Here is a 17,199-nt window from a genome sequence, read left to right as displayed (position 1 = left end):
AATCTGTTCCATAGGTCGTTGTTGCGGAGATATGTGGCGCCTATGGTTCCTTCCGTTGATCCTCCTGCTCCGGTGTTGGTTGAGGGGGAGTTGGAGTATGTGGTGGAGAAGATTTTAGATTCTCGTATTTCGAGACGGAAGCTTCAGTACCTGGTTAAATGGAAGGGCTATGGTCAGGAGGATAATTCCTGGGTTGTTGCCTCCGATGTCCATGCTGCCGATTTGGTTCGTGCCTTTCATTTGGCTCGTCCTGATCGGCCTGGGGGCTCTGGTGAGGGTTCGGTGACCCCTCCTCAAGGGGGGGGTACTGTTGTGAATTCCGTTCTCGGGCTCCCTCCTGTGGTCGTGAATGGTACTTTGGTGAGTTCTGTCCTTGGACACCCTCTGGTGGCTTTGAGTGGAACTGCTGATCTTTGAGGTTGGCTTTCTCAGCTGCCCTCGTTTATTGCTGCTGCTGCTGGCTTCCCTATTTAACTCTGCCCAGGTCATTAGTCCATGCCAGCTGTCAATGTCTCAGTACTGGTTCAGATCTCTCTTGGAATTCTCAGATGACCTGACTACTCCAGCAGAAGCTAAATCCTTGCTAGTCATTTGCTGTTCATTGGTTTTTGGATATATTTTTCAGTACTTGCTATGTTTCAGTCCAGCCTGCTATTATGATATTTCCTTGCTAGCTGGAAGCTCTGGGGGTGCTGCCGTGAGTGAGAGCAGCCCCCACAAATAATGACGGTGAGTTAAGAGGAAAACACAAACATAGAAATGAAAATAGGTTTTAGCAAATGAGGCCCGCTAATAACTAAATAGTCAGAGGATAGCAAGGAATCTGTGCGGTCAGTATAAAATACTACAAAAATTATCCACGCAGAGAATACAAAAAGACCCCCACACCGACTCACGATGTGAGGGGCGCAACTCCGCACCCCAGAGCTTCCAGCTAGCAATCAAATTGCATATAAGCAAGCTGGACTGAACTCATCATATACTGAGAAACATTTTCAAATAGCAATGAGCAAAAATAGACTAGCATGAACTTAGCTTCTCCACGAGGAGACAGGTCACAAGGGAAGTCCCAGAGAGATCTGAACCAGTACTGAAAACAACGACAGCAGGCAACAAGTAAAGGTCCAGGTGGAGTTAAATAGGCAGCAAGCCTAGCAGGAAACGAGGCAGCTGGAGTCCAGCTACAGACCAGCCGTAACACTCAAAGCCACCAGAGGGAGCCCAAGAACAGAACTCACAAAGTACCACTCATGACCACAGGAGGGAGCCCGAGAACAGAATTCACAACAGGCAAGGTAGGCTTCTATTTCTATCTTTAGGGGTAGTTAGCTCTTAGGCTGTGAAGAGGCGTCTAGGGAGAGTTAGGTACGCTCTACGGCTATTTCTAGTGTGTGTGATAGGATTAGGGATTGCGGTCAGTAGAGTTACCACTTCCTCAGAGCTTGTCCCAGGTTTTCTGTTTTAAACCATCAGGTCACTTCGGGTGCTCCTAACCACCAGGTCATAACACACTGCCCTCTACCTGCACTATATGTACTGTACTGATCTCTACATGTACTACAAGTATTGTACTGTCCTCTACCTGTACTATATGTACTGTACTGCCCTCTACCTGTACTATATGTACTGTACTGCCCTCTGCCTGTACTATATGTACTGTACTGCCCTCTGCCTGTACTGTATGTACTGTACTGACCTCTACCTGTACTGTATGTACTGTACTGCCTTCTACCTGTACTATATGTACTGTACTACTCTCTACCTGTACTATATGTACTGCACTGCCCTCTACCTGTATTACATGTACTGTACTGATCTCTACCTGTACTACAAGTATTGTACTGTCCTCTACCTGTACTATATGTACTGTACTGCCCTCTACCTGCACTATATGTACTGTACTGCCCTCTACTTGCACTATATGCACTCTACTGTCCTCTACATGTACTATATCTACTGTACTGCCCTCTACCTGTACTATATGCACTGTACTGCTGTCTACCTGTACTACATGTATTGTACTGTCCTCTACCTGTACTATATGTACTGTACTGCCTTCTACCTGTACTGTATGTACTGTACTGCCTTCTACCTGTACTATATGTACTGTACTGACCTCTACCTGTACTATATGTACTGTACAGCCCTCTACCTGTACTATATGCACTGTACTGCCCTCTACCTGTACTATATGTACTGTACTGCCTTCTACCTGTACTATATGTACTGTACAGCCCTCTACCTGTACTATATGCACTGTACTGCCCTCTGCCTGTACTATATGTACTGTACTGCCTTCTACCTGTATTATATGTACTGTACTGCCCTCTACCTGTACTACATGTACTGTACTGCCTTCTACCTGTACTATATGTACTGTACTGACCTCTACCTGTACTGTATGTACTGTACTGCCTTCTACCTGTATTATATGTACTGTACTGCCCTCTACCTGTACTACATGTACTGTACTGCCTTCTACCTGTACTATATGTACTGTACTGCCCTCTACCTGTACTGTATGTACTGTACTGCCTTCTACCTGTACTATATGTACTGTACTGCCCTCTGCCTGTACTATATGTACTGTACTGTCCTCTACCTGTACTATATGTACTGTACTGACCTCTTCCTGTACTATATGTACTGTACTGCCCTCTGCCTGTACTATATGTACTGTACTGACCTCTACCTGTACTATATGTATTGTACTGTCCTCTACCTGTACTATATGTACTGTACTGCCCTCTTCCTGTACTATATGTACTGTACTGCCTTCTACCTGTACTATATGTACTGTACTGCCCTCTACCTGTACTATATGTACTGTACTGCCCTCTACCTGTATTATATGTACTGTACTGCCCTCTACCTGTACTACATGTACTGTACTGCCCTCTACCTGTACTATATGTACTGTACTGCCCTCTACCTGTACTATATGTACTGTACTGACCTCTGCCTGTTCTGTATGTACTGTACTGCACTCTACCTGTACTATATGTACTGTACGGCCCTCTATCTGTACTGTATGTTTTGTAGCATCATGTGTTGGTATTTCAGTGTTGTTCCTTATCTAGTAACGAGCCTTTCAGACTACAATGGTCGTCTTGGAATTAGGTCACATTGTTATTTGCTGAATTTGACTAATATGAAGTGTAAACTCGGAGCAACAAGTGGGAATGTTATAAGGTTTCTCTTGTGAGAGAAGTTACAATATTATCGGTGTGTGAAAGCTGCAATGTTCTTATGTCCATGGGGTTATTCAGCTCATTCAGCGTTATATATATATGTCACATCAAAATGACGGACGCCTCGGCGATACCCAATAGGAATGAAACAGGTGCTGCTGAAGAAAACAGCGCAAGTCAGGTCTTATCCAGGACACAAATGGTTCCATACGACTAAATTGCACTCACCAGATGGAGCTATAATTGCACTTATAGGATTATTCGCTGCAGCAGATCCACCGAGTGGCCAAAAAAATGGTTTAAACGTGGATTTATTCTGCGCTGCTGAATAACTGAAGATCCCAGAATGTTAAAATGAAATGTGGTTTTATTCAACGCGTTTCGAAGTGCTGAGACCTCTTCATCAGGAATGACCACAAATGTCTAATACCTTTCCGCATTGTTCCTTTCTTCGGCCGTGGCAGGGGGATCGCATGTGGCTCTTCGCCGTCTCCCTGTTCCTGGCGGAGCTGTACGGACACAGCTTGCTGCTCACCGCCGTCTACGGCATCGTGGTCACCGGCTCCGTCCTGATCCTCGGAGCTGTAATTGGAAGCTGGGTGGATAAGAACCCACGGCTAAAAGGTCAGGGGATTTCAGTAAAGGGGATGATTTCTAAAGAATTGTTTAAATTGAGGGTTTTAAACATTTTTTTTTTTTATAAATTCAGAATTGTTTTTTTTATTTCATGACACTGCCTTATGTAGAATAAATCCTGCAGTTTTCACTGTGACCACTGAGCCCCATAATGTCTGACACTTTCCAATCTGTATGGATCACTTCTCATTATCATCACAGACAGGATTACAATAAAAGGTAACACACATAACACAGTATCCACCATTCCCAATAGATGGTATCACAGCTCATCCCCTCCCACTCTCTGCACTATGACCTCTGCACAGCTCACAGAGCATGCCCACAACACTCTCCAATAGAAGACAGTAGGTGATGTTCACAGCTCACCTCCTTCTTCTCTGCACTATGACCTCTGCACAGCTCACAGAGCATGTCCACTACACTCTCCAATAGAAGATAGTAGGTGATGGGCACAGCTCACCTCCTCCTTCTGTGCACTATGACCTCTGCACAGCTGACAGAGCATGTCCACTACACTCTCCAATAGAAGACAGTAGGTGATGGGCACAGCTCACCTCCTCCTTCTGTGCTCTATGACCTCTGCACAGCTGACAGAGGATGCCCACAACACTTTCCAATAAAAGACAGTAGGTGATGGGCACAGCTCACCTCCTCCTTCTCTGCACTATGACCTCTCCACAGCTCACAGAGCATACTCACAACACTCTCCAATAGAAGACAGTAGGTGATGGGCACAGCTCACCTCCTCCTTCTCTGCACTATGACCTCTGCACAGCTCACAGAGTATACTCACAACACTCTCCAATAGAAGACAGTAGGTGATGGGCACAGCTCACCTCCTCCTTGTCTGCACTATGATCTCTACACAGCTGACAGAGCATGTCCACTACACTCTCCAATAGAAAACAGTAGGTGATGGGCACAGCTCACCTCCTCCCTCCCTGGTTGCACCATCACATATGGACAAATAACAGAGCATGCCCAGTACACTCCATCTTCCCATAGAAGACAGTAGGTGATGGTCACAGACCCCTCCTACAGAATTCAGTAGGTGATGGATGCAGTTCCCTTTGTCCCCTTCTCTGCTCAGCTCACAGAGCATGCCCACAACATTTTATCATAGAGGCTAATAGGTGATAGACACAGGTTACCTCTCCCTCCCTGAATAATGACCTCAGCACAGCTCACTGAGCATGCCCACAACACTCTCCCATAGTAATCCTGCATAATGACCTCAGCACAGCTCACAGAGCATGCCCACAACACCTTCCGTATTAGTCTATGAGACCCCTTTGTATATTAGTTCCCTGTGTCTTTGTGGCCAGTGTAAAGCGAATCTCCCATAAAGGAACACTGAGCTTTAGAATAAGATCCATATATCCTGCTCTCCCTCTGTTATTTTCCTTTTGAATCTCTCTTGTCTCGTATTACTGCTAAATACACAAAGTGTTAATGCCAACATCCCAAGTGGTTTAGGGCAGTGAAGGGGTTAATGTCAGCTTCCCTGCTGTCCCTGGTTGTGCTTGCACTTTGTGTTCAATAAGTAAATGTCCATTAGTTTAAAAGAAAATCAATAATAATAATAATAATAATTTAGTATCAAAAGAGGCAAAACTAACAGAAAAGCCGATGGAGGGCTGTAAATACTGAGGGCGGATCCGACTGATGTCCATGTAGTCGGGTGTCGGAGGGGAGGGGGAGGGCGAGGAATATTCTAGACTCTTCTCCTGTGGAGGGAACGATTGCGTGCATTGAGACCTCGACTATCTTCACTTTTTCCTTTCTTTTGTCTCCAGTCGCTTGGACCTCCTTAGTTGTGCAGAACGTCTCGGTCGTCATTTGCGGACTGGTCCTGATGATGATTTACTTGTACAAGACAGAACTTTTGTCATTGTACCACGGACGGCTCCTGGTGAGTTCCTGACGACCTCCTCATCCTATACATATGATGTCTCTTATGTGTTACTCCTAGAGGCAGGATACAGGGTGTATATGCACCACCCCCAGGTAACCGGTTGTTGCAGTGATGTTGCCTTCCTTTCGGGGAGGGTGATATCACGCTTGGAGGCAAGGGAGATCCTATCTATCAGGTAAGGCACTCGCATTCAACACATCTGAATCTAGGCCAGGAGGGGGAGCTCTGAACCTGGATTCAGGGGAGCTTCCTTACACTTTATGTATCCTGGTCTGGAGGAGGAGCCAGTCAGTTTCAGGGAGTCTGAGAGAGACAGTGGAGGGAGACAGTTGGTCTCCAGTAGCTGAAGGACGTCTGGAGCAGACGTGGGGGCCGAGCAGCCACGAGGGAGCTGCTACCCCTGGAAACAGAAGCAGAAGGAGAGATGAATTGTGGAGGAGCTTAGAGGAAGGCATAGAGGAGGAAAGGGCTCAGGAGGGGAACAGCGGAAGGACACCCTCAGAGTCAGAGCGCAGAAGCCGGGTACTGGGAGCCCGAGGTCGTGTTATTCTCCAGGATGCGCGACAGAACTGGAGGGCAAAGCACTATATGTCAATTGCCCGTAACAAGCCTGAGGTGAATCAGTGACCGTGAGAGCCGGGTCATCTAAGAGACCCTATAAACAGGCTCAAACTGCCTATCGTACAGACATCTGTTCTGTCTTAGGACAGGAGAGAGGGGACTTGCACTGAGCTTCAAGCAGCGGGGACCTAATTAAGGCCAGGTTCACATTACGTTTTTGGAGTCCGTTAGATGGACTACGTTACACCGCAGCATATCGCGGTGTAACGTAGTCCGTTAACGCCGCCATTTAGTCCAATATCGGACGCATTGCTAGCACACGCCCACAATGGGTGTGCGCTAGCGATGTGCCGTCATTGAGTGACGGACCCTGGGACGCGGGCTGCAGCGTTTCCGGGTCCGTCACTGCTAGCGCAGATAGAGCATCTGCTAGCTCTATCTGCGCTAACGTGATGGCAAGCCTGCACTTGTGTTAACGCAGCCTGTTAACCTAGCCTAAAGGGAACCTGTTCCCCCAAAATTGAGGTTGAGCTAAGCCCACCAGCATCAGGGGCTTATCTCCAGCATTCTGTAACGCATTCTGTAATGCTGTAGATAAGCCCCCGATGTATCCTGAAAGATGAGAAAAAGAGGTTAGATTATACTCACCTGGGGGCGGTCCCGGTCTGGTTCTGGTCCAATGGGTGTCGCGGTCTGGTCTGGAGCTTCCCATCTTCATCGGGTGACGTCCTCTTCTGGTCTTCATGCCGCGGCTCCGGCGTACTTTGTCCTGTTGAGGGCAGAGAAAAGTACTGCAGTGCGCAGGTGCTGGGCCTCTCTGACCTTTCCCGGCGCCTGCGCACTGCAGTACTTTCCTCTGCCCTCAACAGGACAAAGTACGCCTGCGCCGGAGCCGCGGCATGAAGACCAGAAGAGGACGTCATCGTAAGAAGATGGAAGGACCCGGACCAGACCACGACGCCCATCGGACCGGACCGCCCCTGGGTGAGTATAATCTAACCTCTTTTTCTCATCTTTCAGGATATATCGGGGGCTTATCTACAGCATTACAGAATGCGTTACAGAATGCTGGAGATAAGCCCCTGATGGCGGTGGGGTTACCTCACCCTCGATTTTGGGGGTGACAGGTTCCCTTTAACTAAACGGCGCTAGCAGGAAAGGCTGGGAGAGGGATCTCTTATTGCCTCCAAGCCGGCCGGACCACAGCGACCCTGCACTTGGTACTCTGGACTGAGGACTACTACCATCAGTAAACCAGGTAAAGACTGTTCTTTGTGCATTTATCGGCTTACACCATCATCACCATGCACCTGGGAAGCCCTGGGGACTCCCCTTCACCTGTGCGAAGTGTTACCATCTTGCTGCAACAACATCACCCCAGAGGACCCCTTTAAGCAGTGCTGGTCCCTACTGACCGAACACCACAGGTGGCGTCACGAACAATATACATTACAAATCCCTTTAAAGACCTTTCCCTTTTATTGGACGCTCAGGGCCATGGACCGGGTCGCAGCCACCGTGACATTGACTTTAAGACCGGACCCGGAACCGAGTACCCCGCTGCCCTGGTTGGGGCACTCCATATGCAGGCGAAGCTCCCTCTCCCCTCTCACAGCAGCCATCTCACACTCACAGCATGAAGCCTGTAACACTCCCCCCTGACCGAGGCCACGCTCACACCACACTGTATATATCCCCGGAAAGCTCCCAATGTGCACACCTTATGTATCTATGGGGTCATATCAGCCTGACAAAAGCCGCCAGGCCGTCCTTCTGGGGTCTTCTAACATCAGACAAAGCATGGAATAGGTTCGGCCCACATCCAACCACTGCGGTGACCTGTCCTGACAGTCTGAGCCCTGGGGAGCACCACGAGGCCTCGCATTGCTTGCAGGAGAGTGTAGTTTCACACGGAGCCTACTTTGCCCCAAGAGATACTTTGTACACACTGTTTTCATATCCTAAAGGGAAAAATATCGCAAAAAAATCTGCTGCTGAGAGCGAACAGCATTTTTTTAAAAAAAGACACTAAACTGAAAAAAAGCCACTGAAATACCAGAAACCAAGACAGCTTGTGTGTAGGAGGTTTTATATTGTGCTGTAGATATAAAAGAAACATCTGGATACAACTCTGGTGAGAAAAGAAGAGGAAAACTCAAAGAAAAAACTGAGTTTTTAACACAAAATTACCTTTACAGGCCCCTCCCCCATGAGTCTTGCTGCTGATCTACTCTCGCCAACGCAGCCCCCTGACACCCAGCGAGCTGCTTGGTCGCAGGTGGGTATTTTGGCCTCTGTACCCTCGTGTGGTTGTGTCTCTCCACCGCTGTGAAGGTCCAGAGGGAGAGTAACATCGGAGGAAGCCTTAAAGCTGAAAATGATAAAATAATACTCTCTGGCACTGATCTTCCTCTCCGGCACTACTTTCCCTACGGTACTCCTGTACTCCGTTGACTACACTCTGGCACTGATCCTACTCTCCGGCACTACGTTACCTACGGTACTCCTGTACTCCGTTGACTACACTCCGCCACTACATTCCCTATGGTACTCCTGTACTCCGTTGACTACTCTCTGGCACTTAACCTCCTCTCCGGCACTCATCCTACTCTCCGGCACTACGTTACCCCGTTGACTAAGCTCCGGCACTACACTCCCTACGGTACTTGTGTACTCCGTTGACTACTCTCCGCCACTGATCCTACTCTCCGGCACTATATTCCCTACGGTAGTCTTGTACTCCGTTGACTACTCTCCGGCACTGATCCTACTCTCCGGCACTACACTCCCTACGGTACTTGTGTACTCCGTTGACTACTCTCCGGCACTGATCCTACTCTCCGACACTATATTCCCTACTGTACTCCTGTACTCCGTTGACTACTCTCCGGCACTGATCCTACTCTCTGGCACTACATTCCCTACGGTACTCCTGTACTCCATTGACTACTCTCTGGCACTGATCCTACTCTCCGGCACTACACTCCCTACGGTACCCTTGTACTCCATTGACTACTCTCCGGCACTGATCCTTCTCTCCGGCACTACACTCCCTACGGTACTCCTGTACTCCGTTGACTACACTCTGGCACTGATCCTACTCTCCGGCACTACATTCCCTACAGTACTCCTGTACTCCGTTGACTACTCTCCGGCACTACAGTCCCTATGGTACTCCTGTACTCTGTTGACTACTCTCTGGCACTGATCCTCCTCTCCGGCACTATATTCCCTACGGTACTCCTGTACTCCGTTGACTACTCTCCGGCACTGATCCTCCTCTCCGGCACTATATTCCCTACGGTACTCCTGTACTCCGTTGACTACTCTCCGGCACTATATTCCCTACGGTACTCCTGTACTCCATTGACTACTCTCCGGCACTACGCTCCCTACGGTACTCCTGTACTCCATTGACTACTCTCCGGCACTGAGCCTACTCTCCGGCACTACATTCCCTACGGTACTCCTGTACTCCTTGACTACTCTCCGGCACTGATCCTACTCTCCGGCACTACACTCCCTACAGTACTCCTGTACTCCGTTGACTATGCTCTGGCACTGATCCTACTCTCCGGCACTACACTCGTCCTACTGTACTCATGTACTCCGTTGACTACGCTCCGGCAGGCCCTGATCCATTCCCCCGTCCATTAATTCTTCCTCACTTATGCCGTCATAATGTATAACATGTTATTGTGGTTTTAAAAAATCAAACTTCGCTGTACTCACCATCCCCAGGTCCAGGGCCGAGTCTCTGCCGCTGCTCCTGTTGGGTGTCATTGTCTGCAGGGCTAAGACAATGATGGCAGCGCTGCAGCCAATCACTGCACTCATTAACTCTGCTTTAGCTGACAGCTTGATGCTCTCAGAGGCACAGATCTCAGTTATTGGCTGCAGCGCTGACATTGTGATGTGAGCACTGCAAAGAATTACAGACACCAGGAGCAGCGGCGAAGACCCAGTGGTGGACCCGGGGAGGGTGAGTAAGGCAAGTTTTGTTTTTATTTAAGTAAACTCTACTGGAGGATAGAAGACGTCCGAAATAGGAAAACTCCTTTAAGTTGGGATATAAGACCGGCTCTTTTCACTAGCTTCGTCCTAAATATTCTCACATAGTGGCTGCCGTCTAAGACTGAGAGACTGACGTCGGCTTCTTTGTGTTCTGGTGCAGACGCTCGGCTATGTCCTGGTGATTACTATCGCCAACGTTGCCAATCTGACCAGCACTGCCATGTCCATCGTCATTCAGAGGGACTGGATTGTCGCTGTCGCCGGAGACGACAGGGGCAACTTAGCAGGTAAGGAACACAATGCATCGAAATATTGGTGTCCCGAGAAAATCCAGCACAGAGACATCCAGGAGCACGTGGAAGGGTTATAGTATTATTATTTATTATTATAGCGCCATTTATTCCATGGCGCTTTACATGTGAGGAGGGGTATACATAATAAAAACAAGTACAATAATCTTAAACAATACAAGTCACAACTGGTACAGGAGGAGGGAGGACCCTGCCCGCGAGGGCTCACAATCTACAAGGGATGGGTGAGGATACAGGAGGAGAGAGGACCCTGCCCGCGAGGGCTCACAATCTACAAGGGATGGGTGAGGATACAGGAGGAGAGAGGACCCTGCCCACGAGGGCTCACAATCTACAAGGGATGGGTGAGGATACAGTAGGAGAGAGGACCCTGCCCGCGAGGGCTCACAATCTACAAGGGATGGGTGAGGATACAGTAGGTGAGGATAGAGCTGGTCATGCAGCGGTTTAGTCGATCGGTGGTTACTGCAGGTTGTAGGCTTGTCGGAAGAGGTGGGTCTTTAGGTTCTTTTTGAAGGTTTCCATGGTAGGTGAGAGTCTGATGTGTTGTGGTAGAGGGTTCCAGAGTAGGGGGGAACACGGGAGAAATCTTGTATAGGATTGTGGGAAGAGGAGATAAGAGGGGAGTAGAGAAGGAGATCTTGTGAGGATCGGAGGTTGCGTGCAGGTAAGTACCGGGAGACGAGGTCACAGATGTATGGAGGAGACAGGTTGTGGATGGCTTTGTACGTCATGGTTAGGGTTTTGTACTGGAGTCTCTGGGTAATGGGGAGCCAGTGAAGGGATTGACAGAGGGGAGAGGCCGGGGAATAGCCGGGGGGACAGGTGGATTAGTCAGGCAGCAGAGTTTAGAATAGATTGGAGGGGTGCGAGAGTGTTAGAGGGGAGGCCACAGAGCAGAAGGTTACAGTAGTCAAGGCGGGAGATTCTGAGGGCAGGGACTAGGGTTTTTGCAGATTCTTGGTTGAGGAATGTACGGATCCGTGAAATATTTTTGAGTTGAAAGCGGCAGGAAGTGGAAAGGGCTTGGATATGTGGTTTGAAGGAGAGATCACCGTCAAGGATTACCCCGAGGCAGCGAGCTTGTGGGACTGGGGAGAGTGGGCAGCCATGTACTGTAATGGATATTGTAATATTACTGTAATATACTACATGGTGTCATCGGGGCGTATAACTGAGGGATCAACAGCAGTGAGGTCCCGATGCAGATGGTTAGGTCTACCCTTATTGGATAAACTCAGGCTGTAGCAAATACAACAGGGATCTCCGGCCAAGTGAGCGCTCCTGTGAATGGGAGAGACAGCAGGGATGATGGCTTGGCCGAAACCCATCCAATGTGTATGGCGGCTTTTACAATGTGGGCAGAAAGTAACTGGTTACGCTCACCAGGTGAGGTGGATCCTCTAAGCCTCAGGACCCGGTGAGCACATGGACCCGGGTATTGATGCAGCAGGCAGGATGGCACGTGGGCATTGAGGATTTGGCACACAGGAATCTCAGGAGCAGCAGGATGGATAAAGTGGAGCCTAGCAGGGATGGAAGGAAGCTAAAGCACGGTGTGCACAGAAGGTGGAATTCACCAACCATAGAGACTAAATCCCAGGATACAGGTGTGTGTCATAATGGGCCTTAAGTAGCTCTAGGGAGATGAATTCATTGATCCACCCGAGGCAACCTGCAAATCTTGACATGGAGCACTCCAGAGGGCAGCGGACTCTGGGGAAGGAAGCGGAGCCCGGGAAGGGATGCCTTCTGAGCATTATGTGCTGCAGCCAATATCGGAGATAATTCCCATGCAGACATTTGTCAATAATGACCAGTGGAGGGGCCGAGGGACGGACACAGGCAGAGGAGGGCCCTGTAAAAGAGCAGTGTATGGGCCCTTTGAGGTCCAATAAAGTCTGTGACAGATGCCCTTTGCAGGTGGTAGTGGCCCGCTTACCTCTTGGGCCCCTGTGATTTGTGCACTCCTGGATGATATCACTAGATATTCACTGAGCAAAAACTGGGAAGAATATTGAGATCAAGACATTAATCTGAGGATTAATTCGCAGACAAAACCCCTCAGTCATAACTGTGATATAAATCTGGGTTAATATATATAAACCCCAAGCGGAAATAAAGGAGTTAGTGACCACTAATACATAGGACAAGGGTGGGTGGGCAAATAATCAGGGGTATCGGTACTACTGTCCGTGCAGAGTTCATCATATGCGCCCCACAGTATCCCATAATGTCCATAAGTGCTTAGTAACGAGAGACCGTGACAGTCACCAGTGACACCAAGAGTCTCCATACTCCTTAGGATTACTCACCTATCCTCCCTGATATTATTCATCACCGTGAGATGGTGAGCTCCGGTACATACACATTTTTTATCTCTTTGGGTTCATATATTTTTAATCTTTATATATTAAAAATCTTGCTGTTTTCACATCACATGGTCAGAGCAGCCAATCACGAGGAACTATCAGAGCCTGTATAAAAGCTGAGGCAGGGAATGCAGCAGCCAATATGTGGTGAATCTGGATGGTGAGAGGGCGTCACAGCTGAGCCATGGAGATCGGGAGAAAAAAACATAAAACACTGAGTAAACCATGCAGATAGTGTGTGTCAGGAGATCAGAAGATTAGTGTGTGATGTAACTGATCCGGAGAGATGGGAGGGTCTTGGTGTCAGGAGCATCTTTTCAGGGTAATTGGAGCATTTTTATGTCCTCCAGGTTACGTTTCCTGGCTACATATGGTGAATGTGACAAGATGGTGTCCTGTCTAATACACAGGTCTATACAGTATATATTGCGGCTGACCCGTTGTGTTCTTCATGGCAGATATGAACGCCGCGGTGAGACGCATCGACCAGCTGACAAACATCCTGGCCCCGTTGGCGGTTGGGCAGATCGTGACCTTTGGTTCTCCGGTCCTCGGCTGCGGATTCATCGCTGGATGGAACTTGGTGTCGATGTGCGCGGAATATCTGCTGCTGCGCAAGATTTATATGGAGACGCCGGCGCTGGCCACAAAATCCTCCCGAAAAGATGAGGATCAAGAACTGAAGCTCCTGAGCAGAAAAGGTATCTGAGGACAGAGAGGTCTCCTGAGGAATCCCAGGAACTCACAATTTTTCTTCTTCTTCCAGGAGCCATGACACTTTTATGTTTCTGTCACCATCGCAGGATGAGGCCTGTTTTTTTATTGTGGGAAAAGTCGTAGTTTTGAATGACACCATTCACTTTACTATAAAAACCAAAAAGCTGGAAAAGTGAAAAAAACGCAATTCCACCATCGTTTTTCTTTTTTAGTGTTATTTTTCTTCGTGCCCCTCGATTCTCCAGGGCAGGACGATTATGACGGTACGGAGCACAGGGTGGGCTTTATAGATGCCATGACCCTGGACTTACACTATGATAGATTTTTATTGCATTTTTGGAAAGTGAAGAAACGAAAAAAAAAAAAAAGCAATTCTGAGTTTTATTTTATTTTTACAGCTTTTACCGAACTGTACCCAGCACACAGCTAGCCATGAAGGGGGATTCAGCTGCCCCGGCTGTTAGGGGGATCCATCTGCCTCGATCACGGTGCTGGATCATATTCTAAATCTCCACATTTTTCATCCAGAATGTTTTTAATTTTATATTTCTCTTTTATTATTTTATTTCCAGTTGAAAACTCAAATATGGATGAAAATCCTGGAGACGTCCGGCCCTCGGGAGAGAGGACTGAGGAGATGGAGGAGACGTCTAAAACATTCATCTGCAGCACCAGATTCGCAGAGCCCCTCCGCACCTTCCGCGATGGGTGGGTGGCGTACGCCAGGCAGTCCGTGTTCTGGGCTGGAGTGGGTCTGGCGTTCCTCTACATGACCGTCCTTGGGTTTGACGGTATCACCATTGCGTACGCTTACACACAAGGTCTGAGTGGCTCAGTCCTCAGTGTCCTCATGGGAGCCTCCGCCATTTCTGGGATCATAGGGACCGTGGCGTTCACCGGGCTCAGGAGGAGATGCGGTCTGGTTCGTACAGGATTGGTTTCAGGACTGGCTCAGCTCGGCAGCCTCGCTCTTTGCGCTCTCTCAGTTTTCATGTCGGGAAGTCCATTGGATCTTACAGTTTCACCATCTGGAGCTGCTGGCACTCGCGATCTTGAAGGAGCATCCCTAACTACAGTATCTCCTGGTGGGCTTCCTCAGGGGTTCCTCACAACCGGCATCCAAGATCTGAGGAATAGCTCCAACTCTACGACCAGCGGACCCAACGCTCCATTCACCTCCGTCAGTTTACTCTTTGCTGGAATTATAGCAGCTAAAATGGGTGAGTGCCATCATTGGGGAGGAATGGGGGGACATGCGGTCACAGTTTAGAAGGAGATATTTTGGATGTGGTTACTTCTACATCCTATTGGGGACTCCCCCAATTGGCAAAGCAATATGTCCTGGGGTCAGCACCGATCCTGGTTGTTTAACTCTATGGATGACTATGTGTGTTTTAAGAGTTGAAATATCAACGTTTAAAAATTTAAATTTTAACAACTTTTCATCGAATTTCAGACATTTTCCTAAATAAAAGCAAATAACATCAATGTAAATGGAGCAGTAACATAAAGGACAATGTGTCACGTAATACAAGTCTCGGAATCACCGGGACATGTAGAAGCTCCGGAGACATCACCGCATAAAGTGACACGGGTCAGATTGTAATGGGGCTCGGACAGGACCGTGAAATAATGGTCACAGTTCGCAAAAATCTTTCAACCAAATCATTTTTTCCTTGCACTTTCGATTTTTCCTCCCCTTCTCCCAAGAGCCATAATTTTCTTTCCCGTTGCTGTTACTGTTAAGGGTCATTCCTATCTTTGTAGATGGAGATTGTCAGGCACTGTAATTTTACTGATGATTACAATTTTCCTCTGTTCTTGAGCTATTAACACCTTTTTCACGTTTCCTTGGAGACCGACCACCTCTGCTACACTGCAGAATGAGTGCAGTGCTGACAAGCTCATTTCTATCGGCAGAACACACCCCACAGGATCCCCGGAGGGCGCTGTTACCTCCTAATCCTGGCCAGCTCCAGCCCAGTGCTTACAAGCTAGACGGCAGCAGTGGTCGGTCTCCAAGACGAGCTGTAAATTGTAATGATTAGTAAATTGTAAAGTTGCCAGTGTTTACCAGCTCTCCCCGACAAGATCCATCTATGATGACGGGATAGCCCTGTAATCGCACATTATGCCTCGTCGTCCACATCTCGCCGTTCCTCACATTTGCAGCTGGCGTCTGCACCGTTTGCCCCTTTTCTATATCTTTTATGTTTTTCTTTTAGGTCTTTGGTCCTTCGATCTGACGGTCACTCAGCTCCTCCAAGAAAACGTTGTAGAGTCGGAGAGAGGAGTGGTACATGGCGTCCAGAGCTCCATGAACGGCCTGCTGGACCTGCTGCATTACATCCTGGCGATGGCGGCTCCGGCCCCGGACACGTTCGGACTGCTCGTTCTCACCTCCGTGGGCTTTGTTGTGATGGGACACATGATGTATTTTCGGTTCGCTTACACAAATCTAGGAAGGAAATTGTTTTCTTGTTCTTCATCTGATGAGAGAGGAGCGGGAGGCGACCGGCAGCGCGGAGATTCTTCTGTTTAACCCTTTCCTAGCACTTTAATAAATTGGAATGTGATCAAACCATCCAGGTTCAGAGCCAAGAAACATTCTGATCACTTCTACAGCTTCACACTGAGGTATTCCCAAAGTCCAGGATGTAACGGAGCCGGAAAGTGTCCAGAAGGCGGTGCCAAAAGGCAGTGCAAGGAGGTGGAGCCAGGGGCAGTGCAAGGAGGCGGTGCCAGGGAGCAGTGCAAGGATGCGGTGCCAGGGAGCAGTGCAAGGAGGCGGTGCCAGGGAGCAGTGCAAGGAGGCGGAGCCAGGGGCAGTGCAAGGAGGCGGTGCCAGGGAGCAGTGCAAGGAGGCGGTGCCAGGGAGCAGTGCAAGGAGGCGGAGCCAGGGGCAGTGCAAGGAGGCGGTGCCAGGGAGCAGTGCAAGGAGGTGGTGCCAGGGGGCAGTGCAAGGAGGCGGTGTCAGGGGGCAGTGCAAGGAGGCGGTGTCAGGGGGCAGTGCAAGGTGGTGGTGCCAGGGGGCAGTGCAAGGAGGCGGAGCCAGGGGGCAGTGAAAGGAGGTGGTGCTAGGGGCAGTGCAAGGAGATGGTGCTAGGGGGCAGTGCAAGGAGGCGGTGTCAGGCGGCAGTGCAAGGAGGCGGTGTCAGGGGACAGTGAAAGGAGGTGGTGCTAGGGGCAGTGCAAGGAGGCGGATGCCAGGGGGCAGTGCAAGGAGGCGGTGTCGGGGCAGTGCAAGAAGGCGGTGTCAGAGAGCAGTGCAAGGAGGCGGTGTCAGGCGGCAGTGCAAGGAGGCGGTGTCAGGCGGCAGTGCAAGGAGGCGGTGCTAGGGGGCAGTGCAAGGAGGTGGTGCTAGGGGCAGTGAAAGGAGGTGGTGCTGTGATAGAAATATATATATCATGTAGATCTCACTTGCATGTATACCCCTCTATAATCATATATACTCATATGCTCACAGCCAATATATACAT

At 49.1% G+C, this 17,199-nt stretch overlaps 2 protein-coding genes across 2 annotated transcripts in view; both read left to right on the top strand.

The window, feature by feature from the left end:
• The window catches only part of LOC143803639 (ferroportin-like), a 31,693-nt gene extending 25,939 nt beyond the window's left edge, over positions 1–5,754 (top strand). Inside the window, exons 3-4 of the mRNA XM_077281421.1 lie at positions 3,656–3,815; positions 5,627–5,754. Coding sequence (XP_077137536.1) covers positions 3,656–3,815; positions 5,627–5,754 — 288 coding nt within the window. The remainder of the gene's footprint in view (positions 1–3,655; positions 3,816–5,626) is intronic.
• Positions 5,755–8,515: 2,761 nt separating this feature from the next.
• LOC143803638 (ferroportin-like) lies at positions 8,516–16,429 on the top strand. The gene is made up of 5 exons (XM_077281420.1): positions 8,516–8,584; positions 10,481–10,607; positions 13,462–13,704; positions 14,293–14,940; positions 15,946–16,429. Exons 1-5 carry the CDS (start codon positions 8,516–8,518, stop codon positions 16,260–16,262), a joined length of 1,404 nt encoding a protein of 467 aa, XP_077137535.1. The 3' UTR covers positions 16,263–16,429.
• The last annotated feature ends 770 nt before the right edge of the window (positions 16,430–17,199 follow it).

This window comes from Ranitomeya variabilis, chromosome 2 (genome assembly GCF_051348905.1).
Source record: "Ranitomeya variabilis isolate aRanVar5 chromosome 2, aRanVar5.hap1, whole genome shotgun sequence".
Lineage (NCBI taxonomy): Eukaryota > Metazoa > Chordata > Amphibia > Anura > Dendrobatidae > Ranitomeya > Ranitomeya variabilis.
The sequence above is the reverse complement of the archived record's forward strand: the minus strand, read 5'-3'. Positions and strand labels throughout refer to the sequence as shown.